The sequence below is a fragment of the Ovis aries genome, chromosome 7 (assembly GCF_016772045.2).
Source record: "Ovis aries strain OAR_USU_Benz2616 breed Rambouillet chromosome 7, ARS-UI_Ramb_v3.0, whole genome shotgun sequence".
In the NCBI taxonomy this organism is placed as follows: domain Eukaryota; kingdom Metazoa; phylum Chordata; class Mammalia; order Artiodactyla; family Bovidae; genus Ovis; species Ovis aries.
This window is the reverse complement of record NC_056060.1, coordinates 41,269,978-41,296,180: the sequence shown is the minus strand read 5'-3', so window position 1 is coordinate 41,296,180 and position 26,203 is coordinate 41,269,978. Positions and strand designations below refer to the sequence as shown.

The following is a 26,203-nucleotide window of genomic DNA, read 5'->3' as shown; positions in this document are numbered from 1 at the left end:
GTGCCTCGGCCCACCGTTGGAAAAACGCGGCCTTCCCGGCTTTGTGCCTTCGCGCACGCGCCGTAGCCCCAACTCCGCCACCCGGATGCGCCGGGGCCCTGGCAAGGCGGGGCCCGGAATAGTGCGCGTGAATGTGACGTCGCTGCGTGCGACGCATCTTGTTGCCGGGCAGCGATGGCGGCTTCTCTGGAGTCCTCTGGGGAGGATCCACTGCGGAACTTTGTGCGAGTTTTGGAGAAGCGAGATGGCACGGTGTTACGACTGCAGCAGTATGGCTCCGGTGGCGTGGGCTGCGTTGTTTGGGACGCCGCCATTGTCCTTTCTAAATACCTGGAAACGCCCGGATTTTCCGGCGATGGGGCCCACGCGCTGAGCCGGCGGTCAGTGCTAGAGCTGGGCTCAGGCACCGGGGCTGTGGGGCTCATGGCCGCTACCCTCGGGTAAGACCTGGCGGGAGGGTTCGCCGCTTTGTTCGGGAACCCCGATTGCTGGCTTCCCACTCTCGTGCCTACATCTAAATCAACGTTATTTTATAGGGCAGATGTCATAGTCACCGATCTTGAGGAATTGCAAGACTTGCTGAAGATGAATATTAATATGAACAAGCATCTTGTCACTGGTTCTGTTCAAGCCAAGGTACTGAAATGGTTTGTATGGCCTTTCAGCTTGTTTTAAGATAACAATTTGTAGTTGGCTTTAAATTGCGTTTCACTGAAAGCATGATTAATACGAGTGAGATTTCTGGGTCTTTTTATAAAACAAGACTATTTTAAATTAGTAAAGCAACAGTTTAAAATATGTGGTTGACGTTTTTAAGGGGGGAAGAATTAGAAGACTTTCCTTCTCCGCCAGACTATATACTGATGGCTGACTGCATATACTACGAAGAGGTGAGTATTTGATGAGTGGAGTCTCTTCCTTTAGAAGACTTATACTGTATTTCGAAGATTCTGGAGCACGCATTACTTAGCATTTTAACATCTCTGAATGCAGGATATATGTTCCATAGTTGATGAACAAAGAGAAAATAAAGGTCACCAGGAAGTACGTATATGTGCTCATGATTAACATAGAGGTCCCTGAAGCTTATTGAGAAAAGTGTTATGTGCATTTTAGAAGAGGCTTCCGTAAAATTTTTAAAGGATTTTTTCTTCTGGATCTCCTGTAAAAGGCTAAGATTTCTTTTTCTTTTTTTTTTTTAAGTTAGCTGTAAGTTGCATCCGAAAGGATTGATTGTTTTGGAGCAACATTTATTATATTTATAGAATTTTTTTTCTTTTAGAATATCAGTTTGTATAGTGTTGTAAGCATCAATCATTTTTTTACAATAATGAACATTGAACCAACTTATGTTCAAGTTGAAGCTGGACCTTCTTTTGTAAGTAAATTGTTGATTGATTAAATCCTGTTAGAGTAAGCTTTAAGAATGCTGTCAATTCCATTTTTACCCGTGGGTACTCCAAAATGCAGTCACTTGAATCCATCCTCTGGAAGCTGAAATCAATACAATGGTTGATTAGTTAAGAGTTTACCAATCATTGGTTACAGAGCTGTAACCGTGTTTACTGGGTTGGATTGATTCAAAGATGTGTGAATTGTAAGTGAGTTATAATTATCTCCTCTGCCTCCCCTACCCCCTTTTATAGTAAACAGATGTGTTTTTAAAAGTCATTAACAAAAATCATATTCCTTTTTGAACAGTCTTTGGAGCCACTGTTGAAAACCCTAAAAGATCTCAGTGGGTCTGAGACTTGTATTATATGTTGTTATGAACAGCGAACAATGGGAAAAAATCCAGAAATCGAGAAAAAGTATTTTGAGGTGAGTACTCTATTAGATCTACCTTTGTAGGGATTACCCTTCAGAGAGGCTAGTGTGACTTTGTGTTCCAGTACATTGTGGTAATTTTGAGTAGGGAAAACATTCTGCTTGAATGAACTCAAGGAGAGAATTCTTTAGAGCGCACCATTCTAACAACTGCCTCCAGCCTCCCCTGCCCCAGTACCCCCATTCTGATCCTTTATTTTTCTTTTCTGACTTGTTGATCTAGTATTTGTAAAGCCATGTAAAAAAAATAATAATGTGACACCCTTGTCTTTCCTGAGAAAGTTTTCAGTGTTTATCAGACAAGTTGCTGGCTTTTAGGAACATATTAATGATGTATATATTTTTTGGAGAATACATCATAGAAACATGATATGTGATATGTTTTCATTTCCGTATTTTCCACTGTATTTTTATGGTAGCTTTGGCCAATGTATCGTACCTATTTTGAAGTTGTTTTTCTTTTTCTTTTTTTTTCCTTTTGCAAGAATTAATGACCCACAGGAATCTGCAGAAGTAGTACTTAGAATCCCATTTGTCTTTCACCCATCTTCCTCCAGTGGTCACCCAAATGCTTCTTATGGGTAAAGATCCATCATATTACAAGTGGTTCCTCTTAAGGAAACATCTTTATGGCTCTTCAGTTTTATCTTCTGAAAGGGTTACTTTGGGTAAAGTGACTCTTCATGACTCTGCCTCAGATATATGGTGAAATGGTTTTTTACTTTTATGTTTTTCTTGACTGTGAAGAACTTTAATGAACTTTTGAAATAATGTATACTTGAAAATTTGATATCATTAATCAGTTTTCAGTTGAGTTAAAACATATCAAATGCATATATATCAAGTGCTTAGCTCAACTTTTCACGTACCTCTCCCAGTCAGTATTCCAAAGGTAACCACCATTCTGATTTCTGTCAGCAATGAATAGTTCATATTATTGAATTTGAATTGCATCTTTTTTAAATTTATAGCTCCTTCAACTAGACTTTGACTTTGAAAAAATTCCTTTGGAAAAACATGATGAAGAATATCGAAGTGAAGATATTCACATTTTATACATCAGAAAGAAAAAATCGGTAAATACATGTTTGCCTTATCATCCTCTGAAGTGATTTCACTAGCTGGACACTGTCTCTGAGCTTGAGTATGATATGGATATTAATTTTCATGTGGGGAAATGGCTATAATGATTAACAGGACTAGGGCGCTAATGTTCAGTGTTAAGATTGCCTAACTTACTGGGCCTCAGGTGTTTTCTCTAAAAGGCAGACTTTTTTGTAAAGGTCATTTCTAGCTGTAAATTATATAGCTTTATAATTGGGCATTACCTCAGACAAGTAACTTAGCTATTTATAAATTTCTGTTATCTCTCAGAGGTTTTTAAATGCCAGTTCTGATCTTTGTGAACTCTCTCCAACCATTCAAGTTGTTTTTTTTTTTTACTAGTCCAACTATAACATAGTTATATGTTTTTATTTATTGGTCTGTCCAATAAAGAAAAATGCACTCAATCAAATAGAATTTTTATGTTCCCCTTTTAGATTGCTTCCTTTAACCATCAGTACATTTTATACAGTGCCTCGTATTTGAATGTGTAGAAGGGAAGAATTGTGTCCCATCTACCTGTGTACCCCAGCACCTTGTGTGTATGTGACTGGTATAAGGCAAGAACAAGATCACTTTTATGAATTGAGGGTGCTAAACTTGATTTAGTTCCATTTGTTTCTATTATCTTTCCTTTGGATTTGTGGTGAAGTTTTTTGATTTATGTGCATTCTAGCCAAAAGCAGATAATGTGCATTTTTTGAAATCAGGAGTAGGTGTTTGAATACAAAGAAAGAAGAGCAGTGGGATTAGTAGTTCAGATCAATTATTATATGGCATGGTTCTAGAGATAAAACAATGAATTAAAAATATTTTATGCCTTAAAGGATCCAGTTTTAGCCAAAGCTGTTGTATAGTTTTAAAAGTAGGTTTGTTTTTTTTTAAGGCTTAAAAATTCTGTGTTTCCTAAATATAAAGGCTTTTTTTTGAGGGGTGGGGGGTGGGCAGAGAGTCATTTGTTGTTTTAACTTGATATAATTTATATACAATAAAGTTTACACGTAAGCCATTTTTAGTATATTTACCTAATTGGAGGACCATCACCACGTTTTAATTTTAAACATTTTCATTACCCCAAAAAGGAACCCCATACCTTTTAGCAGTTACACCTTAATCCTGCCTTCCCCAACCCCTAGCAACCACCAGTCTATATCTCTGTGGATTTGCCTATTCTGAACATTCCATACAGATGGAATCACACATGATGTGTGCTTCTTACATCTGGCTTCTTTTCATTCAGCAGTGTTTTCAAGGGTGCATCCATGTTGTAACTTGCATCAGCACTTCACTTCTTTTTACACTTGAATAGTAGTCCTTTGTATGGATATACCACACCTTATCCATGCATTCATCAGTTGATGAGCATTTCTTCCACTTTGGGCTCTACTGAATAAACCTGTTGTGAATATTCATGTGAAACTATTCTGTGGCATGTTTCCTAATCTCTTGAGGGTGTGTATACCCATAGTGGAATTGCTAGGGCACACAGGAACTCTATGTTGAGCTTTTTGAGGACTTGCCAAACTATTCCAAAGCTCCTATACTATTTTCCTTTCTCACCAGCACTATCTGCATTTTCCAATTTCTCCATATCCTCCCTAACATTTATTGTTGTTAATCTTTTTTATTGTAGTCATCTCAGTAGGTATGAAGTGGTAATCGCATTGTGGTGTTTATTTCCCTAATGACTAATGATGTTGAGTATCTTTTTTGTGTACTTATTGGCCTTTTTACATGTTTGTAGAAATCTTTTGCTTATTTTAAAATTGAGTTGTCTTCACTGTTGAGTTGTAAACATTCTTTATATATCCTGGATACCAGACTCATACGAGATGTATGACTTCCAAATATTTTCTTCCGTTCTGTGGGTTGTCCTTTTCTTTTCTTGATAGTATGTCCTTTGAAACACAGAGGTTTTTAATTTTGATGATGTCTAGTATATCTGTTCTTTCTTTGGTTGCTTGTACTTTAGCCATTAACAAAGACCATCTCCAAGCAAAGCATTATGTATAGCTATTCATTTGAATTGCATTTAGCTGTCAGCAGGCATAATACCTAGTATTAGATGCCCAGTAAATATTTAATATATAATGAGAAATCAGTCTTTTAAGGTTTCCGTTTTTTTCTTATAGAAATTCCCATCGTGAAATCTTCAGTCATCTTACCCAAGCCTCTAACAACATGGGTAAGCTAATAACGTGAATGAAGCATGTGAATACAGCATGGGAAGATTGTGTTCACAGATTTTTTCAGCATGTCTTTAGGGATCCGATCTATAGACAACCACCACCGGCTGCCTGCAATATGAATAATGACTTGATTGACTGCCTACCTGCCAATGGGCCTGAAGTCCGACTTAGTTTACTTTTAGCTCCACATCAAGTTCTGCTTAAAAGAAACATTGTGTCAGTCACTCCTCCAATAAAAATAGGTACTGAGGTTAGCCTAAAGTCTGCCAAAAATAATGAAGTAGCATGGTTGGCTTGGCGTGTTTTCAGGAAAATAGAGGTAAGTTGATCCAGTTTCTAAAAAGAGGTATCAGTTACTCTTTAATAATGTTTAAATTCAAATCAGTAAAGTTTAATTTGTCATCAAGATAAATTTAAGAGAGGGTTTTAACATTTATACAGTGGGTTTTATTGTAAGTATTTTCCACTTCATTCTTTTCAGACAACTTTAATATTTGTGTTCTCTTACTTGGGGGGTGGAAAAAAAAACGAAAAGACTATTTTGTGACCAAAGTTCTGTGCTTTCCTTCATCATACTGATTATAGTATAATTTACCCTGTGAGTTACATCATAAATTATACTGTGGTTGGTTAATAAAGATGAAAGTCAGAAGTCAGAGTGCAAGGGAGGGAAAGATATCTGTAAAAATTTTTTATTTGAGAATGGAGTGAGAATAAAAGGCCCAGCTTCAGGCTCGTGCATCTATGTGGCTTGTGCACTTTTCCTCATGTGTAGCTTCCAGGAAAATGTGGCTAAATCACTGGTGATAACTTGTTTATATGAAACAGAAAACTATTTAAATAACTGCAAGTGTAGTTCTGTGTACATTTACCAAATGATTTTTTTTCTGTGTGGTCTCTGTTTTATGTTATGATCATCATCTGTTCGCAGACTGATCTGTCAGCACTTCCCAGTCACACTGGTTCCAGAGCGTAATAGTAACCAGATGGAATGCTGGGACTTAACAGGCATTGGTGCTAGGTGGCACATTTTATGTGTTAAAATAAACGTTGTTTTTGAGATCCTGTGACTTTGCGAATGTTTCAGAAATAGCTTTAGAGAAAATAAACGTTTAAAGCAGGTGACTGCTTTCCAGAAAGAGCAAAAGCAGCCCTAGATATATTAAAGATTAACATCAAGAGAAAATTTTTTTCCTTCAGGCTTTCTTCAGTCTTTAACTTTTGTTCTGCTGTTTGTTTTTTTCCCCAAACTGCCCTTGCTGCTGCTACTGCTGCTAAGTCGCTTCAGTTGTGTCCGACTCTGTGCGACCCCATAGACAGCAGCCCACCAGGCTCCCCTGTCCCTGGGATTCTCCAGGCAAGAACACTGGAGTGGGTTGCTATTTTCTTCTGCAATGCATGAAAGTGAAAAGTGAAAGTGAAGTCACTCAGTCGTGTCCACCTCTTTGCGACCCCATGGACTGCAGCCCACCAGGCTCCTCCGTCCATGGGATTTTCCATGCAAGAGTACTGGAGTAGGGTGCCATTGCCTTCTCTGAAACTGCTCTTAGCATTTCATTAATCAGCTTACTAAGCAGCTAGTGTAACCTAAGTGTATGATATTTTTCTAGTTACAGATAATACCAGGTATTTTATTAGTGAAGTCTTAGAACAAATGATCACTTTCTGGCTTGTTTCGTAACATTATAAAACTTGTAGAAATGAGTTTATTAACAATGACCAGCCCTAGTAGTCCACTCCAATTCCTTTAGGTCCCTTTCACCCTCCTCCCCTTAAGACTGTACTTCTAAAATACAGTAGCTGTGGGTGTTCAGCTGAAGTCCTCCTTGACATTCCTGTAATGAAAGCCCAGCTCCTTTACTTCCGACAGGGGACCTTACAGCAAAACTTCCTGGAGGGGTTGGGATGAGATCAGCCTCTTGGCAGCTTTGCCAGAATCACCCCCTTGCTTGTGTGTGCTGCTTCTTCTTCCATGTCCACTCCTTTCTTACCGCCTTAATAAGTCAAGGAAATGGCAACCCACTCCAGTATTCTTACCTAGAAAATCCCATGGACAAAGGAGCCTGGCGGATTACAGTCCATGGGGTCACAAGAGTCAAACTTAGAGACTAAACCACCGTCATACATTCATTACCATCTGTTTCTGGGGAACTGATACAAGGTACTGACAACAGGATTAAGTACTTTGTAACAGAAAGTTAAGTGAGATTGTTTTTCTTATTCTGGAATAAGGCCAAAGCAGAGTTTAAAAGGTACCAATCCCCATGTTCTAAGATCAGAGAACCATAGTGATTAGTAAGCACTGTCGGGCTTCCTGAGGGTTGCCAGGTCATGTAGCAAGCTCTGTCACTAACTACCATCCACACACAGCTGTGGAGACCTGGGAGAGGCCTTCCTTTGGAAGAAGTGCAATGTTGAGGAAAGGGATTTAGTCCTTTGAGCTCTCATGAGAGAGGGAACAGAGCATATCTGTACTCAGAAGCCACAGGAGGGAGACCTGGGGAGAAATTCAAGATCCAGGATGCCTCCCAAGAAGGTTAGACTAGCATTTTCCCACCTGGTTGGATTTGTCTTTATCCTGCAGATGAATACATCTGTTTAAGAGCATGGGAGAGCATGTTTCAGAGCATGGCAGTTTTGGACTGTCAGGCAGAGAGGCGTTAAAGATGGATCTTAGGCAGTTGAGAGTTGATACGTGAGCTGAAGGCATTAGGACTTCTGAAGCAACATGGGATGGTTAAAAGGCAGGTGCAGCAGACGAGTGAGGTGTGATGCCATTAGCTGGGAGTTAGAATATAAACAACGCTCAAATCTCAAGGGACTGCCAGGGCCAGGAGGAACTGCTCAGGAATTAGCCCAAGTGGGGCTTGCCACTGTGCACAATGAAACCTATAAGCCACTTACCACAGTGCAGCTATAGCCAGTTAGAGAGCCACACACCCCACCCAGCCACCCAGTAAGGCAGTGCTTCTCAGACTAGCTGTACTTGGAAGATTAAAAGCAAATAAAAACTGTGTTTAGTCTCCATCCCAGTCCAATTAAACCTGAGTTTAATTTGTTAAAGTGCCTAGATTGAGAATTACTGCAATGAAGAAGCCTCTTCTAGCAGCTACTTCCCAAGAAGAGTTCGAAGAAAAGGAAAGAGATACATGAAAACAAACCATGATTAGATCAATACTGTAAAGGGAGGAAAGAGCTTTGAATCTGATGTGGAATTTTCTATGAAATAGGATGTTTTAAAATAAACAGGGCTGAGTTTTAGGAACTAAATACGTGAAAATTTAGAAAGTTTGGCCAAGAGGGTAAAGGTGATACTCCTCAAGAATAAAGGGGAGGGACTTCCCTAAAGGTCCAGTGGTTAAGACTCCACTTCCACTGCAGGGGAACTTAAGATCTCACATGCAGCACAGGGTAGCCACCCAAAAAAAAAGAAGGGGGGAGGATTCAAGAGCTAGGAAAAGAAAATTATTACAGGTGTAGTGTAGCCTCCAATGACTTGTTTCCTCCCTGTATAAGACTGTAACTATCAAGGTGTTTAAGGTTACATAGTTTTAAATCTTAACCTGCTACAGTTCATAACCTAGGGTCCATTGGTCATGTTTGGTGAATTTGGAAGTAAGGTTTGATTATTAGGAAGTATTAACAATCCAGAATGACTTTTAGTGGGACTTTTTACACAGTGTGGCTAGTTTCCTTGTTAAATGATGTCAATTCAGAGTACAGACAACTGTTTATTTAAAGGAAAGTGTGAAAGTGTTGGTTGCTCAGTTGTGTCTGACTCTTTGTGACCCCGTGGACTATAGCCCCCATGCTCTCATCCATGGGATTCTCTAGGCAAGAATACTAGAGTGGGTTGCCATTTCCTCCTCCAGGGGATCTTCCCGACCCCAGGATCAAACCCAGGTCTCCCGCATTGCAGGCAAATTCTTTACTGTCTGAGCCACCAGGGAAGGCCCCAAAGAAAAGTGTGGGGGACTTCCCTGGTGGTCCAGTGGTTAAGACTCTGAGCTTCCAATGGAGGGGGCATGGATTCAGTCCCTGGTTAGGGAACTAAGATCCCACATGCTGCATGTCCAATAAGTAAATAAAACATAAAAAACAAATGTGGATCATAGAAATATGACTGTTGTTCCTAAGGCTCCCTGTAGATGGCATTGCTTGACTTGGTCTTTACAGTTTATAGACAGGAATTGTTAAAATAGAATGTTTTAAATGGATTCACACTTGCATTTTGAAAGTGAAGTACATTAGATTTTAAAGAATAAACCTACCTGTTACGAATTGCTTTCATAATATAATGTGGTTGTCTTAGTTCGTTGGGGTTGGTATCACAAAATACCATAGCCTAGGTAACTTACAAATGACAGAAATTTATATCTCACAGTTCTGGGAATCTGGGCAGTCCAAGATCAAGATGTCCATAGGCAGCTGTCCTCACAGGGCAGAAGGGACAAGGCACTCCCTGGGATCTCTTTTACTGGGCACAAATCCCATTTATAGAGAGCTTCACCCTCATGACCTGCTCACCTCCCAAATGCCCCATCTCCAAATACCATCACACTGGAGGAATAGATTTCAATCTATGAATGGGTTCGTAGGGGAGTGGTATAAGCATCCAGACCATAACAGTAGTGTAGGTAAAATAGGGTTGTTTTTTTTCCTTGTAAATCTGTATGTATTTTCTGTTTATTGCATTTTCATATGCCTTTAGAATTTTTGAATGTTGTTAATATAGCTACATAAATTGCAATTCATAAATCATTTCTCTACTGTTGGTATTTTCTATGAGAGATATTTCAAAGGCTAAATTAGTTCAAGTTCTAAAAATGAAATTCACCTTGAAAGTACTTTTTATATAATGCATGATTTTACATCTGAGGTACTTGAAGCTTCTAATTAATTTTAATTAGTTTTCAAACTAGTATGCCTTCTTCACTAGAGTAATAAGTAGCTTTTACATCAAAAGACTAAAGCTCTGTCTTTGGTTGTATCACAGTTCTGTAAGCTTAGGCTGCCTGTTTGACTTTCGGTTTTAATTTTTCCTCAGGGAACATCAGGATTTGAAATTTTTGATTCAGTGATAATAAACATTTAAAAAATGTAATATTCAGTTTTTACAACATAAAGATCTTTAAGCCTTATTTGAATTAGAAAAAGTTTGTGGCAACAAAATTTTACTGAAAATTGATCAAGTAATGGGAAACTAAGTTTTCGCTTTAAATGATTTGGGGTAGGAAAACAAATTCTGAAATCATTTTCACTAATTAGGTGAAAGCTGTTACGTATTTCAGGTCATATCAATTGTGAGATACATCTTATGTAATTCATTATTAATAGCAAATCGTTTTCAAAGAACTATGTTAGAACAGGTTATCTCTATGATGATTGTTTTCTCATGACCATCCTGAAAACTATTAGCTCACAAGCCTTGAAGCCACATTACCTGGATTTAAACCTCAGTTCTTCATTTACTTAGCTGTATGACTGTGTGCCTCAGTTTCCTCCTATATGAGGTAAAACCATGATGGATTGCCTCATAGTTTGACATAGGGATTAACTCGGTTTAACACATAAAATACTCAGCATACAGTAAGCCTTCGATAAATGTTGTGGTTATAGCAGGCTTAGAATTACTTTACGTGAGGGTCCTGGGGAAATGTAATAATGCAAGTCTGTTGCGGTGTGAAATCTGGGCATCTTTTTGAGAGTACTGGGCTCGTGAACATCACTACCCCATCACGGTGGGAATGGCTTCTCGGTGGGAGGAGTCTGAGAACAGTGTTCCACAGTAAGTTGAACAGGTAAGCAATTTTAGAAGAAGAAAATGTGGTGAAAAGAAACCTTTGTTTGCTGTTCATTTTTACAGTTCTAAAGCTAAGTGCCATGAGCATTAAGAGGCCAAAAAAACAGGAGATCCCCATTTTCAAATACCAGAGCTTGGGCTTGTTGGCTGAAGCTCCAGGATCCCACCATCCTGAACCTTACCCAGTTCTTCCCTGTGTGGTTCTCTATGTTAAACTGAGACCAGATAAGTGGCACCAGGTCGTTTTTCTGAAGTCTGGGGCTTGATGTATCTGCATAATTACTATCAGAGTTTAGATGTGTTCATTCTAAAAGAACAAAGTGGCTATAAAATACTCTGTAGCTCTTGCCTCCTGGGTAAACCATCTTTTACCCTGTGATCAGTATATATGATGAGAATCAGGAGCTTCATTTAACTTCAGGCTGATTCTGTCTGTACCAGCAGACAAGAATGAGAGCCAGAACCGTGAACTGTATCTACTTCTCCATCAGCCAGTGTAAAATAACACAAGTGCTTAACTGCATTATGTTAAACTTTCAAGCCTTTTTTGTTAGCAGTTGATGGAAAAAATTATTATGAATACTAGATAGCCGGTCTTAATTTTTAGAAACGTCTATTAGCTATGACACACTAACTTAACTTTGATGAAGGGTAAATTCACACTTTTTACTATTCACAAGGTTAGAAACAATGATGTTTCTTCTTTGCAAAACAAAGTTAAGGCTTTTGAAAGAGCTGTTCTAAGATGCCATCCTTATGGGGTTAAATGTTGAGTACTTAACAGATTTCCTCCATGTCATTAGCTCTCGTGAATCATCACTGGCAGTCTGTTAAAACCCTTGACAGGTCAGTGCTTTTAAACACTCCTGAGTAATTTTTTTAAAGTCAACTTTTATTCTAAGTTGTTAATCTATTGAAGTCCAAGCATTTAACAGTCTGAGGTCCAGATTCATTTGTTGGCTCATCAGTGCTTTGATAAATCATTGTGTATGGTGCAAACAATCCCATGTATCTCCATTCATTACTTGACCTTGTTCTTTTAGGAATGTGTCCTGAAAACTGGCTTGTATGCGAGCACAGTGCAGTTGCATATTGGGGCACAACAAATATAAATAGCATGTTTTATCCAAAGCTAAAATGAGAAGCTTGATGTTTTCATTCCAAATGAGTGTAAAGAATAATCTCATGGCATATAATGGACATTTGAACATACACCTGGCTTCTTGAAACTAACAGGAAAAACAAGTTTCACACTCCCACAAATAATAAATGTTTAACCAGAGAATGCCTTTGGGTTTCGGTGACATTTATGAACATAGGTACAGTGTACTTTTAAAATAGCTATCGTCTTTCTAAATCTTGTCACAAGGATTAAAAAAAAAAAAATTCTGTCTTTCAGAACTCTCTTTTCACTCTCTAGCAACTCTCTGACACCCACATTCAGTCTGTTACTTTCTGTCTGAAATAAGTGTCTGGTTGTTAACCTGAGATTCCAAGGAAGAGAGGAGTGGAGGTTCAGTATGGCCAAAAGGAATGAAAGTCCAAATTAGCTCCAAAGACAACCCTAGGTCTGTTCTAAATCCACTCACCGTCCCTTTATGTGCTCAGGCTTATACATTCTGTTCTTCTAAGGAGAAAATGGCTCACTTGACTACCATCTAATCTAGCTGTGTGTCCTTGGGCGAGTTAAATTCTCTGAATGTTAGTGTCCGTCTCTGTAAAGTGAGAGTGACGTCTACCTGATAGCACAGTGGTGATGGTTAGACTAGATAATATGTGTGGACAAGGATAGGGGAGAAGGCATCTCTCCAGCATAAGCCTCAGTCATCTGCTCTGAGGGTTCAGACTCGTAAATTCTTGCAAACTGGAGAGAAGTTATCCCATGGAAACAACACAGCTTGGTCCAAAAAAAAAAAAAAACAAGCCTTTATTGTCAAAAAGGTGGGATTCCCAGTGTAGCAGCCTGTCTGTCATTTACTTCCACCCTGACTTCTTTACTTTGTCTTTAGGCTCCACCTTCATCACAAGAAGGGAGTAAGAAGTCACAGGGGAGACCTTGCCGTTCTCTTGTTCCCACCCACAAGCCGACTGTAGATTCCCCCTCTGCCCCCTGACCCTGACCCTTCCCCTGAGCCCTGGCGTCACCTCTTCAGCTGCCTTCAGTGTGTCCCATCTTCCTCCTGTTCCTGCTCTCACCTGAGGCCAGGCCTCACTGGCTAATCCATGCCCCTGTAATGTCTCCCACTTGTAGCATCTCTCCACACACACCTGTGCAAATAGTGGTGCCAGTGTACTCCCCTGACAGGGAGTCCCAGACTGTTCAGCAGCCTACTCAAAAACCTCCCCAAAATAGAAAGTCCCACATGAGGTATTGAGTCCCCTTTCGGTGTATGCCCTTTTGCTTCCTTCTTGCTGTCCTCTCAAAATGGACTTCTCTTGGATGTGTACACAGTGTGCCTCATGGCTTCTGTCTTTGCTCGTGATCTTTTCCATCAGCCTTCTCCCAACTGACCGGTGAAGACCAAATCTCTTAAGAACTGACCCTCTGCCTGCCCCATGACCAAGCCCAGCCAAACAGCCTCACTTCCCCCCCCCCCACCCCCACCATTAAAGGATGGGTATCACATGACCCATGCCAGCCCCACAGAGCCCTCCGGGATAAGAGGCACTTATTCTTTTCTAGGGTAGCTAATACTAAGGATAAAAAATAAGACTCCAGCTTCCCCCAAAGAAAAATCAGCACAGACCAAAGCAGAATCTAGATTCAGAGAGAGAAATCAGAAGACTGTCCTGATTATTTGGTTTGAGCCTCTGAAGCCAGCTCTACCGCCTAGACTCCCAGTTGTATAACCTAGTTAACTTTGTTCTGCTGGTTTGAGGTTGGGTTTCTCTTCCCTGCTGTGGAGCAAGTCCTAACTAGACCCTTCAAACATTTCTGCCTTTCACATTCTACCCCTATCTTACAATCTTTCCCAACCAGTACTTTTCCCAAGAAGTAATCTGCTTTTTAAGTCTTCATTTTGTGCATAATTCCAGCCTAATCATCTTAGCCATTGATTTATAGATTTCCTAGAATAGTGTCAGTTATTGATCATACAGCAGGTGATCAGTATCTTAACCTATCAAACTACAAAAGTAAACATGATAAAATTACTCAGAAAAAGTGAAGAAATAAAAACCCATTGTGGGAGTGGTTTTCCTGTGTTACCAAAGAGCATACCCATCACTTTTGCATCCAGAAAATATTCAAGCCTCCCTCTCACCATCCCCATCATGGACATGTTATTAGCACTGAGAGAATGAATTGCTTCAGAGAGCAAGTGGATCTGCGTAGGGCTGAGTGCGAAAAGTGGAGGGAGAATTACAGCAGGTATTAGGTGAGGTCCAAGATCTGGAGAGCAAGACTAGACACAGAGGGTGTCAGCTAAGAAAGGTTGGAAAGCTTCCTTGGGTTACAGAAAAAAACCTGCATTTATTGTGAAGTTTTCATTTTTTTACTTTATTTCAAAAAAGTCTGACACCTGGGTCTAGCTTCCATGTGGTAGCAGAAAGTGAAAAGTAAGTTTTAAAAACTACCTTACCAATCTGTTAGGAATAACATGATAGGAGTATAAATTCTGGGAGGAAGAGAGAGCCCCAGAGGGTCCCAGCACTGCAGGGGCCACCGAGAGTGATGGAAAATAAAACCTCCCCTTCCCAGTATATGCCAGAGGAGGGCTTTGGAACGGAGGCAGAGCTGACCCTTGGGTTACAGATGTTACATGCAGTAAATATTTTGCTGAACTTTAAATGTAATTGTCATGAATATCAAGGTATTTGGAAAGATTGAAGTGAACCTAATTTTTTTTTAATATCACCAGATTTGAAACTTTCACTAGAATTTATATTCATATCATGTTGGTGGGCTGCAGTCCATGGGGTCACGAAGAGTCAGATAGGACTGAGCAACTTCCCTTTCACTTTTTACTTTCATGCATTGGAGAAGGAAATGGCAACCCACTCCAGTGTTCTTGCCTGGAGAATTCGAGGGACAGGGGAGCCTGGTGGGCTGCTGTCTATGGGGTCGCACAGAGTCGGACACGACTGAAGTGACTTAGCAGCAGCATTTTATTCCAAATAGATTGGTAAGGTAGTTTTAAAAAGTAATTGTGATTTCTTGTGTGAGATACCTGAGGGCCTTGTGTTATGACTATATGGCATCTTGAAACCAAGTCAAGAAAAAAAAATCTAACCATGAATTTCCAGAATGATCCCTGACTTTCACAAGGACTGATTAATGAAAGACAAGACAGCCATTCACAATAGAGGCCTGGGTTAGTTTTAAAGGCAGCTTTGATGATTGACAGGTGATTGACTGCAGTGGTAGGAGAATTAAATTCCCAAACAATAAGAAACCAGATTAGATGGTGGTGGTGTGTGTGGATGGGCTCAAGACTGTCAGATTTGATGTAAGTTCTACTTTATGTGATCATGCTTAATGTGATCAGGGCTAACATAAGCCCCAAGCTAATAGCTAAGATGCCACTTGGCCTTGCTTTAGGTAAAGATCTGTGCCCAGGCCTGTGAAATGTGAGTAGAGAGCAGAGAGTATGATAATGTGTGTGTTTTGGAGTGGGGGTGGGGGTGGGGATGGGGTTGTGATTAATGATAAAAGATTGGAGGCTTTATTTTTCTTACCAATGTCTCTCAACTTGCCGGGTAGCCTAGAAAAACTGACCATTATCCTTCAACAAAAAGAATGGCGTTGTTTGCTGTCCTTCCACGAGGATCCTGGCAGGGAGAGTGGGCTTCTCTTAAGAGCCCAGGACTCTGGCCTCCTCAGCCTCCCCTGGGGACAAAGTAGCTCCAGCCAGCAAATCTCCCCAGAAATACTTCTCCGAGCACAAGAGAGTTCCCACAACTCTCTGGACTCCTCTGTGACTTCCCAGGCATCTAGCTATCATCTTTCCAAACACTCAGTGCCAGGTATTGACTGTGATTAGCGGATGCCCCTCAGGTTACCCTGGCCTCCTGATTAAAGATACGCTTCGGCAGCATTTGATGGAGATTTCCTGGCTTGACTGGAGCCAGAGGGTGAAGGCTGACCTCCTGCCTCTGCTGACTGGCTGTGAGTCCTCTGGCAGGTCCCTCAATCAGATGGGGATGGTGGTGGTGATAGTGACATTTGTTTTGCCCACCCACAGAGTCCTTAGGATGCTCAAACAGGAAAATGGATGGGAGAGCCCAGTGTCAGCTTGAAAGCTGGATGGAGATGCGAGTTACTGCGCTTGGTGCTGACATCCGACAAAAGGCTGGATGATGCTTCCCCTTCCCAGCCAAGTATGTGCCATTCAAAACGAAACAGAGGGTATCTGCTTCATCTCTAATGAGCAGGGGGCCTTAGCCAAAGGTCCACAGAAGGGAGGAGGGACAGACGGTGGCTCAGTTCCCCTTGGTCTCCTCAGTCTGTCTTCTTTTTGGACTCTAGTTGACCTTGGCCCAGATCTTATCAATAGGTACCTTCACTCTTCTTGTCACAGAAGAGAGACAGTCACCATCTCTCCTCGTTTGTGTTCAGTGGGCCAGGCTTATGGTAGGTGCTAGGGACACCCATGGGCTGTGAGTTGCTCGCTGTGGAAAGGAGGTGGCTCCTAAAAGGAGTGAGCACGCTAGGACAGGGCCCAAGACATGCTGAGCATGTTACTGATGTGTCATTATCTTCTTATTCTTATTCTTACTGTGGGAGCAAAGGTGATTGGACTGGTTTTGCAAATTTGTTTTCCTTGATTCCTCAACCTGTCAAATGAAAGGCCTCCTCAACTCAGCAGGGTCTTATTTCCTTGTTCTTGAAAAAATCCAGGGTAGCAGGTCTGTCCAGGCTTGGCCTGCAGGGCTCCAAAGTCTGATTTAAAGACGCCCAGCCATGGGAAATCTGCCATTTGGGTCCCCAGAGCTGGCCTATGCCCAGAGTCCCTGCGTCCTCCACTGCCTTCCTCCCACCAGGGACACCGTCCTTCCCAACCGGAATATCCCCCATCCTTAGGATGCACCTTCATTCTCTGACCCCTCCTGTGGCACAATCATCGTGGTACTTGCCACTCACCATGATTCCACTGACTCGCACTCACGGAAGCCCTGGGCGGACACACAAGGGTGCTCATCTCCCCATGCTTCCAGTTTAAAGGTTCTCTAATGTTCGTATCCAGTTTGGCTCTAGTAACATTGTTTTTCCATGTTTCTACCTTGTCTCCCTGACTCTTCCGCCCCCTCCTCAAAGTCAAGAACAGAGTCTTTGCACCCTGCATGATTCTTGCACATCTCGCTTGAGGAATACTCCACTCCCCAGTAATTAATCCAACCAACTTTTCTTGAGTGCCTGTGATGCTTGTGGTAGGTCCTGGAGGGAATACAAAAATGAAATATGACTGAAAAGTGAGGCAGTAGAGTGGAGAAAGTGAAAGTAGTAGCTTACTTCATAGAGTTTAGTTGAAAGAAGGCTTGTACTAAAGGATGGAAGAGAAGAGATTGTGGCTGAAGATAAAGGGGGCATGAGGGGAGGCGGGTGTAGAGGAGCCCAGAGTAGAGGAGTCAGATCCAGAGCAGGTAAACTGATTCTGGAAGGAAGAGGGTCATCTCTTTTAGAGGACTGATGGGAAGAAGGGAGGGAAAGCAGAGGGAGGGAAGGAAGAAAAGAGGGGAGGGAGGAAGATGTAGCTAAATGTGGACGGGGACATAGGGGGAAAGGGCTTCCCAGGTGGCACTAGTGGTAAAGAACCTACCTGCCGATGCAGAAGACAAGCGATTCAGGTTTGATCCCTGGGTTGGGAAGATCCCCTGATGGAGGGAATGGCTACCCACTCCAGTATTCTTGCCTGGAAAATCCCAAGGACAGGAACCTGGCAGGCGACAGTCCATGGGGTCTCAAAGAGTCAGACACGACTTAGCAACTTAGCATGCACACTTGCACCTAGGGGGAAAGGGGTTTATCACCAATACCCTGGGTTTTCACTGTCAAATGAATGAAAGAGGGGACTTGGGTCTCGACATGAGGGAGCTTAAGCTGCTAAAGGGGTCACTAGTGGGGAGACTAGCAGGTAGCAACTGTGACACAGAACTGCCCATGTGGCCTGACTGGAGGAGACCTGGGGAAAAGGGAAAAAGAAATGCAGAGTTGGGAAATAGGAGTTATCTCTAGGTTCACCCTTCTCTCTCCCCAACCCATCCCCTGAACCAGGATCTGGAGGCTCCCTGGGAGCACTCTGCTGAACTGACCTACTTCAGATTTGGAGGTTCCCCCACACCGCCTTCCCTCAGAACACCTCTTCCTGGCCTCCTGGCAACCACCTGCTGCCCTTCTTGCCATAGTCGATCATGGCTTTTGGTGCTTTTCTCTCTCAGGGAGCAGTGTGATACTCTTGGGGGTGGGGAGGTCCCGTTGGATTTTGGTTCATACAGGTTTTCATCAGCTCTGGATCAATATGCCCAATTGTTGATTCTCAGAGAGACGACTGAACAAGTATCATTTCACCATATGGCCAACTTGCCAGGTTTACTGAAATAACCAGTTTACCGAAAGCTTGTTTCAAGAGTCTCTCTGTATGAATTATATTCATGCATATATTTACTCAAATATAGTCAGTGAATGTATTCTTCGTGCATGTTCAGTGATTCTGAAGATGTCCATTAAATGGGAATTTATTTTAATGTAAATATAGTTAATATATATATATTTGTTTTGGGCTAAATTGTGTACCTTGAGAATTCACATGTTGAAGTCCTGGCTTGCAGTACCTCAGAAGGTGACTGTATTTGGAGATAGACCTTTAAAGAGGTAATTAAGTTGAAATGAGGCCATTAGTGTACTGCGTGCTAAGTTGCATCAGTTGTGTCGAATTCTTTGCGACCATCTGGATTGTAGTCCACCATGCTCCTCTGTCCACGGGATTCTTCCGGCAAGAATACTAGAGTGGGTTGCCAGGCCCTCCAGGGAATCTTCCTGACCCAGAGATCAAATACATCTCCTGTGTTGGCAGGCAGGTTCTTTACCGTTGGCACCACCAGGGAAGCCCCACTAGAGTGGACCATAACCAAATATGACTGGTTTCCTTACAAGAAGAGGAGATTAGGACTCAGACGAATAACGAGGAAAGATGTGAAGACGAGGCGGAAGCTACCGTTGGCAAGCCAAGGAGAGAGGCCTCAAAAGAAACCAACCCTGCTGGCACCTTGATCTTGGACCTCTAGCCTCCATTACTGTGAGAATATAAATTTGTTTTAGCTAGTCTCTGGGACTTTGTTATGGCTGCCTGAGCAAACTAACACAATAATCTCATAGCTGTATTTTTAAATATGGGATGTATTTCATTAGTATTTTAAGGAATGTTTGATTTGCCAAAAGGTTTGAGTTATAGAGTAAATTAGCCTTCTCATAAATATATTTAAGAAGAAGATATTCATAACATACTTAAGTCTTAACATATAAGAAAAAAAAATTGTTCAAATTCATTGACTTTTCTCAGGAAGAACATTTCTTGAAACAAGATGTTAGTAAGTGTGGCAGAGTGGCCTTTGATGTCCAGTGAATCCGGCTCCTTCTGGCTTGTGGCCGCCCGCCATCCTCTGTGCACAGAGACTGGCAATGCGGGACCCAGCGGGCTGGAGTGGAAATCTTGCTGCACTCTGAGCGCACACCAGACGCTGTGCTAGATGCCTCCCTTGTGCTAGAATGTGATCCCCTGAATTCTCACACCAGGATTGGGAGACATACACGCATCCCGCGCTACATACAAGAATGTCAGAACTTGAATAGTCAAGTAACTCCCCCCGGTCACAGAGCTAATCATTAGGGAGAACATTCCCCAAGTTCTGATAGATCTAGGTGTAAGTCCCAGCTCTGCTGCATCCCATCTGCGTGACCTAAGGCAAGTACCTTAACTTCTCTATACCTTAGTCTCTTCATTTGTAAAATGGGGTCAGTACTGCTGTTTCCCACATAGGTTGTTGGATGGAGCAAATGAGATAATATACGTATGTGGCACAGAACCTGGCACATACAATGTCCTCAAGTGTTAGCTGCCACTGTGAGTTTAGGAAATACAATATATGTAACACCAGACATTATATAGTAGTGTTTACAAAGCGCTTTCAGTTTTTCAGACAAGGAAATCAAGTGTAAGAGAAGTTGAGGGACTCATTCAGACACCCCCTCCCCCCAAGTCTTTATTCTATTTAGGCCTTCACCTGATTGGTGAAGCCCACCTGTATAAGGGAGGACAGTCTGTTTTACTGAAAGTTCACCAATTTAAATATTAACCTTGACCAAAAAGCCAGGCTTCAGCAATAGTGAACCGTGAACTTCCAAATGTTCAAGCTGGTTTTAGAAAAGACAGAGGAACCAGAGATCAAATTGCCAACATCCACTGGATCATTGAAAAAGCAAGAGAGCTCCAAAAAAACATCTATTTCTGTTTTATTGACTATGCCAAAGCCTTTCACTGTGTGGATCACAACAAACTGGAAAATTCTGAAAGAGATGCAAATACCAGACCACCTGACCTGCCTCTTGAGAAATCTGTATGCAGATCAGGAAGCAACAGTTAGAACTGGACATGGAACAACAGATTGGTTCCAAATAGGAAAAGGAGTACATCAAGGCTGTATATTGTCGCCCTGCTTATTTAACTTATATGCCAAGTACATCATGAGAAACATGGGGCGGGATGAAGCACAAGCTGGAATCAAGATTGCCGGGAGAAATATCAATAACCTCAGATATGCAGATGACACCACCCTTATGGCAGAAAGTGAAGAAGAACTAAAGAGCTTCTTAATGAAAGAGGAGAGTGAAAAAGTTGGCTTAAAGCTCAACATTCAGGAAACTGAGATCATGGCATCCTGTCCCATCACTTCATGGCACATAGATGGGGAAACAGTGGCTGACTTTATTTTTGGGGGCTCCAAAACCACTGCAGATGGTGATTGCAGCCATGAAATTAAAAGACACTTACTCCTAGGAAGGAAAGTTATGACCAACCAAGACAGCATATTAAGAAGCAGACATTACTTTGCCAACAAAGGTCCGTCTAGTCAAGGCTATGGTTTTTCCAGTGGTCATGTATGGATGTGAGAGTTGGACTATAAAGAAAGCTGAGCGCCGAAGAATTGATGCTTCTGAACTGTGGTGTTGGAGAAGACTCTTGAGAGTCCCTTGGACTGCAAGGAGATCTAACCAGTCCATCCTAAAGGAGATCAGTCCTGGGTGTTCATTGGAAGGACTGATGTTGAAGCTGAAACTCCAGTACTTTGGCCACCTGATACGAAGAGCTGACTCATTTGAAAAGACCCTGATACTGGAAAAGATTGAGGGCAGGAGGAGAAGGGGATGACAGAGGATGAGATGGTTGGATAGCATCACCGACTCAATGGACATGAGTTTGAGTAGGCTCCGGGAGTTGGTGATAGACAGGGAGGCCTGGTGTGCTGCAGTTTGTGGGGTTGCAAAGAGTCGGACACGACTGAGCAACTGAACTGAACTCGACCAAACACACCCTCGCAGAAACATCCAGAATATTTGATGAGTAATCTAGGCTCCATGGTCCAGCCAAGTTGACACATAAAATTAACCTCACAGTGTCTTTGCTCAGAAGAAAACAAGGATGTGCTGAGAGAGCTTATGCATGGCATTCACCCTTCGGCCTACTCCCCAAATGCCCTGAATAAGGTTGAGTCTTTGAGCCCAACTCTCCCATCCTTTCTCCTCCAGAAGAAAAATGTTATAGTGAAACAATTTACTTGGTTTCATTTTTCAGACTAGTCACTTATATCAGGTAGGTAAGTTATTAGTGAATACTTTTTATCATTTCTTTCGATATGGCTGTGAATGTTTTGATTATATATTAAATACAAGCTTGCATGCAACTTAATGAACAAAGGAAATATGTTTATAATCCCTTCTTTAATTATGGTACTCATTTAAGTTTAGCTTAAGCATTGCTGTTTTTTAAAATTAGTTTTATTGTAGAAAAATCTTCAAAAACAGATTCTTTAAACAGTCTATATTTATGTAGAGATATTATAAAATAGAAAGCTAAAGACTGCTTCATAAACTGAGGTTTGACCGTCTTGCATATCAAGGAAAGGACACACCTTGAAGACTGGTCTAATTTAACGCAGGGCCAAAAATCAGCCTCTTAAGCGTTAAAACTGTAAAACAGAAACGGTAAGGCAACAGCTTTGAGGCTGTGTTAAGATGATTATAGTTATGAGATAAGCTGGCTGAGGTCAGTAAGTAGAAATTCTCATCTAGTAAACAGTGCAGATTATACTACTACAGGAGTACTCAGCTATGCAGATACCTGAAGCAGGCTGAAGGAAGGACTCTAATAAAACCTAACCCCTTACATTTTTATGGCACTCTAAGATTTTTAAACATCTCTCATTTACATGAATCTGATATGATCCTTGCACATTGCCCCATACTGCAGTAGGGCCAGACATCATTCTTCCCATTGAGACTCAGGACAGCTCCTAGCTTATACGGTGGCAGAGTGGCAGGGAACAGGCCAGACCAGATGGGCTTTCTTCGGCATCCAGTCATCAGTCCGGCATCTTTGTTGGGTGCCTGGGATGCACGGCCAGGGTACAGGGGCAGGTGGAGGAGGAGAGTGGACAAAACACAAGCCGTGGCTGGTCTTACTAACCGGCCCTCCTCAAAAATCACTGGCATCTGTTCAAAATGGCATTTCCTGTTTTGATTTTGAGATTTGGCATCATATTAATATAACTGGGCAGGCCTGCACAGAACTGCTAACGGCAGAAGAAAAAAAGAGAGAGAATGAACACTTGAACAAGACTACAGACTCCTGCCTTGAACAGGTGAACATGATTTACAGACTGCTGCCTTTCTCACTAGCAAAAAAAAAAAAAGCCTCCCAAGCCTGGAGGGATAGAAGAGGAGGGTGAGGGACGGAGTGCCGCTGGTGACAGGTTTTCTCCCGAGAGGAGGGAATCACACCCTCAGAGCTGTGAGAAGTGAATCATGTCTTTCCTATCAAGACTTCGCACAATTTTCTGGGAAACTTGTCATTGAGGATACAGTAGAGATGACTGTCCTTTTCAGCAGTGTAGCAGTTTCTGGAGGGAACAGTGTGAATCAGTTTGGGGGATTAAAATGCAAACTGAATGAAGATTAAAGGTGTGTCATAAGGCGCTTTGTGGGCTGTGTTTACTTTTCTGGAGGCCAGCACATCTGCCTGATTGAAAGAGGCAATGTCACATTTGGTTGCAAAAGTATAAACGGGTGATGACTTTGGTCCCACCTTTCACGTTAGGATCGGGGTCTTCTCTTCAAAAGAGTAGAAAAGAGCATCTAGGCCATACCTCTTAGTTTACAAGGCACTTCCATGGGCATCGTTATACTTAGGCATCACTAAAGCAGAATCATGGGGCCTGCTTTCTGTGTGAGATAGCTTAAGTCACAGCTGAGGGCACCTATTGGTGGGCTTCTAGCTCAAAGCCCACACTCTCCACTTCATCACAAGATAGACCCACTCAGTCTATACAAGGGCAGAGTGGTTGATTTCTTATTGGCTCCATGTTAGAAGATAACCAACCAATCTCAATTTGCCTGAGACTGAAGGGTTTCCAAGGATCTGGGAGAAACCTGGGCAAATTGGGATAACTGGTCACCTTATATTTCCAGAAGTCCTCATAGGAGATTCTTCAAGAGTCACATTGAATGCTGAGGTTTTTTTGGGTGGACACAGCCATATATGCGTGGGATTGGTGTTTAATTTTCTCCTCAATATTTGCAGGCATTTAAAATTTTTAACATTTTGCTAGTCTCCTAAGATTGTCATTTTAACTATTTTTCTTCCTGATGTTGTCTTAAATCCTCAAGGACTATATGGGGAGAAGGGGTGCAAACAGGAAAAAAGTGAGTAAAGGAAGACATTGACTTCCAATTTTTAAATGTGATTTTGGTTGTGGTACTTTGAGGACTAACTTGTTATCATAATTCTCCAACTTGAATATGGTAGTGGACAGCCGCTTAAGACAACCCTCCAACGATTCTGCCTCTTGGTATGGATGATCTTGCGTCCTTCTCTTCCCTCGGATGTGGATTTGTCTTAGAGAGTTCCCCTTTCTCTCCCTCCCTCTCTGTGTGTCTCTGTCATCCCTAACTCTGGGAAAAGGCATCAGTCAGCCCACGTGTTGAAGAACGGATATTTCCATGCAATAGCCAGAAAGGACCTGAGCTTGGAAGCAGGTTCTCCAGCAACAGAACAGTCTTTAGAAATCTTTGCAGCCTGAACCAACCGCTTGATTGCAGCACCATGAGAGCTTAGCCAGAATCACAAAGCTAAGTCAATTCCAAATTCCTGTCTCATATGAACTGTGAGATAATGTGGTTGTTTTCATCCTCTGTGTTTTAGGGAATTTGTTTGGAGGCAGTAAACAACTAATACAGATGTGCGTCAGAATCACCTAGACAACCACCTTGATAAAATGTATATTTCTGGGTCCTGCCCCTGGAAATTATATTCAGTAGATGTGGCCTGAAGTCTGCTTTTTCACCAGGAATCCCAGGAGAATCAGAACTGACGAATTTCTGCTTGAGAGCATATTGCAAGATAAGCACTCCCTGGGAAGGCCTCCGGGAGGGAAGACTGCCACGGGGTATGGCTGCCAGATGAAATACAGGACACCCAGTGCTGTTTTAATTTGAGATAAATAACAGAAAATGTTTTAATATAAGCATGCCCCTTGCAGGATTGGGGACATATTTATACCAAAACATATTTGTTATCTGAAATTCAAATTAAGCTGAGTGTTCTGTATTTCTTCTTGCTAAAAACCAGAGAGAAATCCCCACCCAAAGAAAGGACCAACCGGAAATAAAGCGGCGCCTTCCTTTCGCAGATGGCAGGATTTTGATCCCTGAGGGGCCAGTGATGGGACTGCAGGTGCCTGGCTGGGCCCTGCCCCTCTGCAACGCCCAGGGCAGGGCACGGACTTGCGACCCTTGAACGGTTTCTTTGAAGGTTTGGGGTGGGGGAAGGGGGACAGTGTGCGAAACTGCTCAGAAGTACCCCCGCATGGCCCCGCCCACCTCTTACAGATTGGACCCCGCCCCTTGGTGCCCCAGCGGTGGGGATAAGGAGACCCTGTGCCTTCAACTCCCTGGAGAGCCTGGACCCCGCCTTCGCAGGGGTTGCAGCCTGGTGGATGCCCCACACGGCGCCCAGAACTCGCTCCTTTGGGTGCTGATGGCATCAGGCTTTTCCAGAGCAGTGAATGAATGCCAGTCTTGCCCCACATCCCTCCAGGAACTCAGATGAATGCAGCTGCTCGTAATAAAAGTGTGCGTTTCTCATTCCGAGCCTGTCTTGGTCTGCTGAGTTCTGTTGGAGCTCTCAGCCCTGTGAAGAGGAGAATGATTCCAAAGACATTCCTTATGACTGCGGTTATAAGAACGCTGGTTCTCACTTCTGTGTGCTTTCTTGTCACAGGAAACCGTGTTAATTCCGATGTGTTAATTTTCCACTGTGAAATATTTTCAAAGAGATCGAGAATGAATGAGAATGTGTGTGAGAGAGAGGGAGGGAACTTGGCGGCACAGACTGAAGTTCTGAAGGCAGGGATAGAAGATACAGGCTCAGAAAATGTGCAGCTGCAGTAGAATCGGAGACTTACATACGTGCTTTGAAACCAGACACTGAAAGTGAGGTCACATCACTGCAGCCTTGCCCAGCAGCCTGACACAAGCTGAAAAGCCACAGGAGGGAGCTGAGTCTCTCTCCCCAGCGAGACTGTCGAGGGCCTTGAGTTTCTGAGAGGAAGGGAGGCAGTTTGGAATCAAAAGTACAGAGTGTGTATCTGCCTTGGAGGCTCTCAAGAGCCTGAAGAGAACTCTTGTTGCCCTGCTTCATAAAACCAGCCCACCCAAAACAGACTCGAAAAGTAGAACCCCCAGGACGCTGTGCCATTTCACACTTCGGACGTCAGGAAATGTTCCACAGGAATTGCCCAGTCTGAGGACCACGGCGGACTGTGAAGGCTTGGGAATGCAATAATCTAGATGCATAGAATGGTCAAGCACTTGGAGGGCCTCGGTCACCTGGCTCAGGTTCCCGTTTTACAGGGAAGAATCTAGCCTCGCTCTTTGGCCTTCAGCGTGGCCTCTCTGGGTGTCTGAAAACTTAATAGCGACCTCAGAAGTTTATTGTGAGCTCTAGTATCATGATGGATGTAAAGCACTTGGCACTTAGCACTAATAAATGGGCGCTGTTTTATAATTTCA

General features: G+C 42.3%; 1 protein-coding gene across 18 annotated transcripts; it reads left to right on the top strand.

The window, feature by feature from the left end:
* The first annotated feature begins 153 nt into the window (after window positions 1–153).
* VCPKMT (valosin containing protein lysine methyltransferase) lies at window positions 154–26,203 on the top strand. Of its 18 annotated transcripts, none has more exons than XR_009601477.1 (9): window positions 154–440; window positions 537–647; window positions 818–890; window positions 1,702–1,821; window positions 2,799–2,903; window positions 5,064–5,116; window positions 16,107–16,242; window positions 17,180–17,292; window positions 18,936–26,203. XR_009601477.1 is itself a non-coding variant. In XM_042252306.1 (7 exons), the coding sequence occupies exons 1-6, from the start codon at window positions 175–177 to the stop codon at window positions 5,076–5,078; spliced, it is 690 nt and encodes a 229-aa protein (XP_042108240.1). In that variant the 5' UTR covers window positions 154–174; the 3' UTR covers window positions 5,079–5,116; window positions 24,336–26,203. The 18 variants fall into 18 exon arrangements, 5 of the variants coding, with proteins under 5 accessions (XP_042108240.1, XP_060275130.1, XP_004010555.1 ...); XR_009601480.1 differs by having other exon boundaries at window positions 5,064–5,439; window positions 19,016–26,203; XR_009601476.1 differs by having other exon boundaries at window positions 5,064–5,439.

Coding starts and splice junctions, on each gene's coding strand:
- VCPKMT (XM_042252306.1), top strand. CDS start 175: ATGGCGGCTTCTCTGGAGTCCTCTGGGGAGGATCCACTGCGGAACTTT. Junction 441..536: donor CTCATGGCCGCTACCCTCGG/GTAAGACCTGGC, acceptor GTTATTTTATAG/GGCAGATGTCATAGTCACCG. Junction 891..1,701: donor ACTGCATATACTACGAAGAG/GTGAGTATTTGA, acceptor CTTTTTGAACAG/TCTTTGGAGCCACTGTTGAA.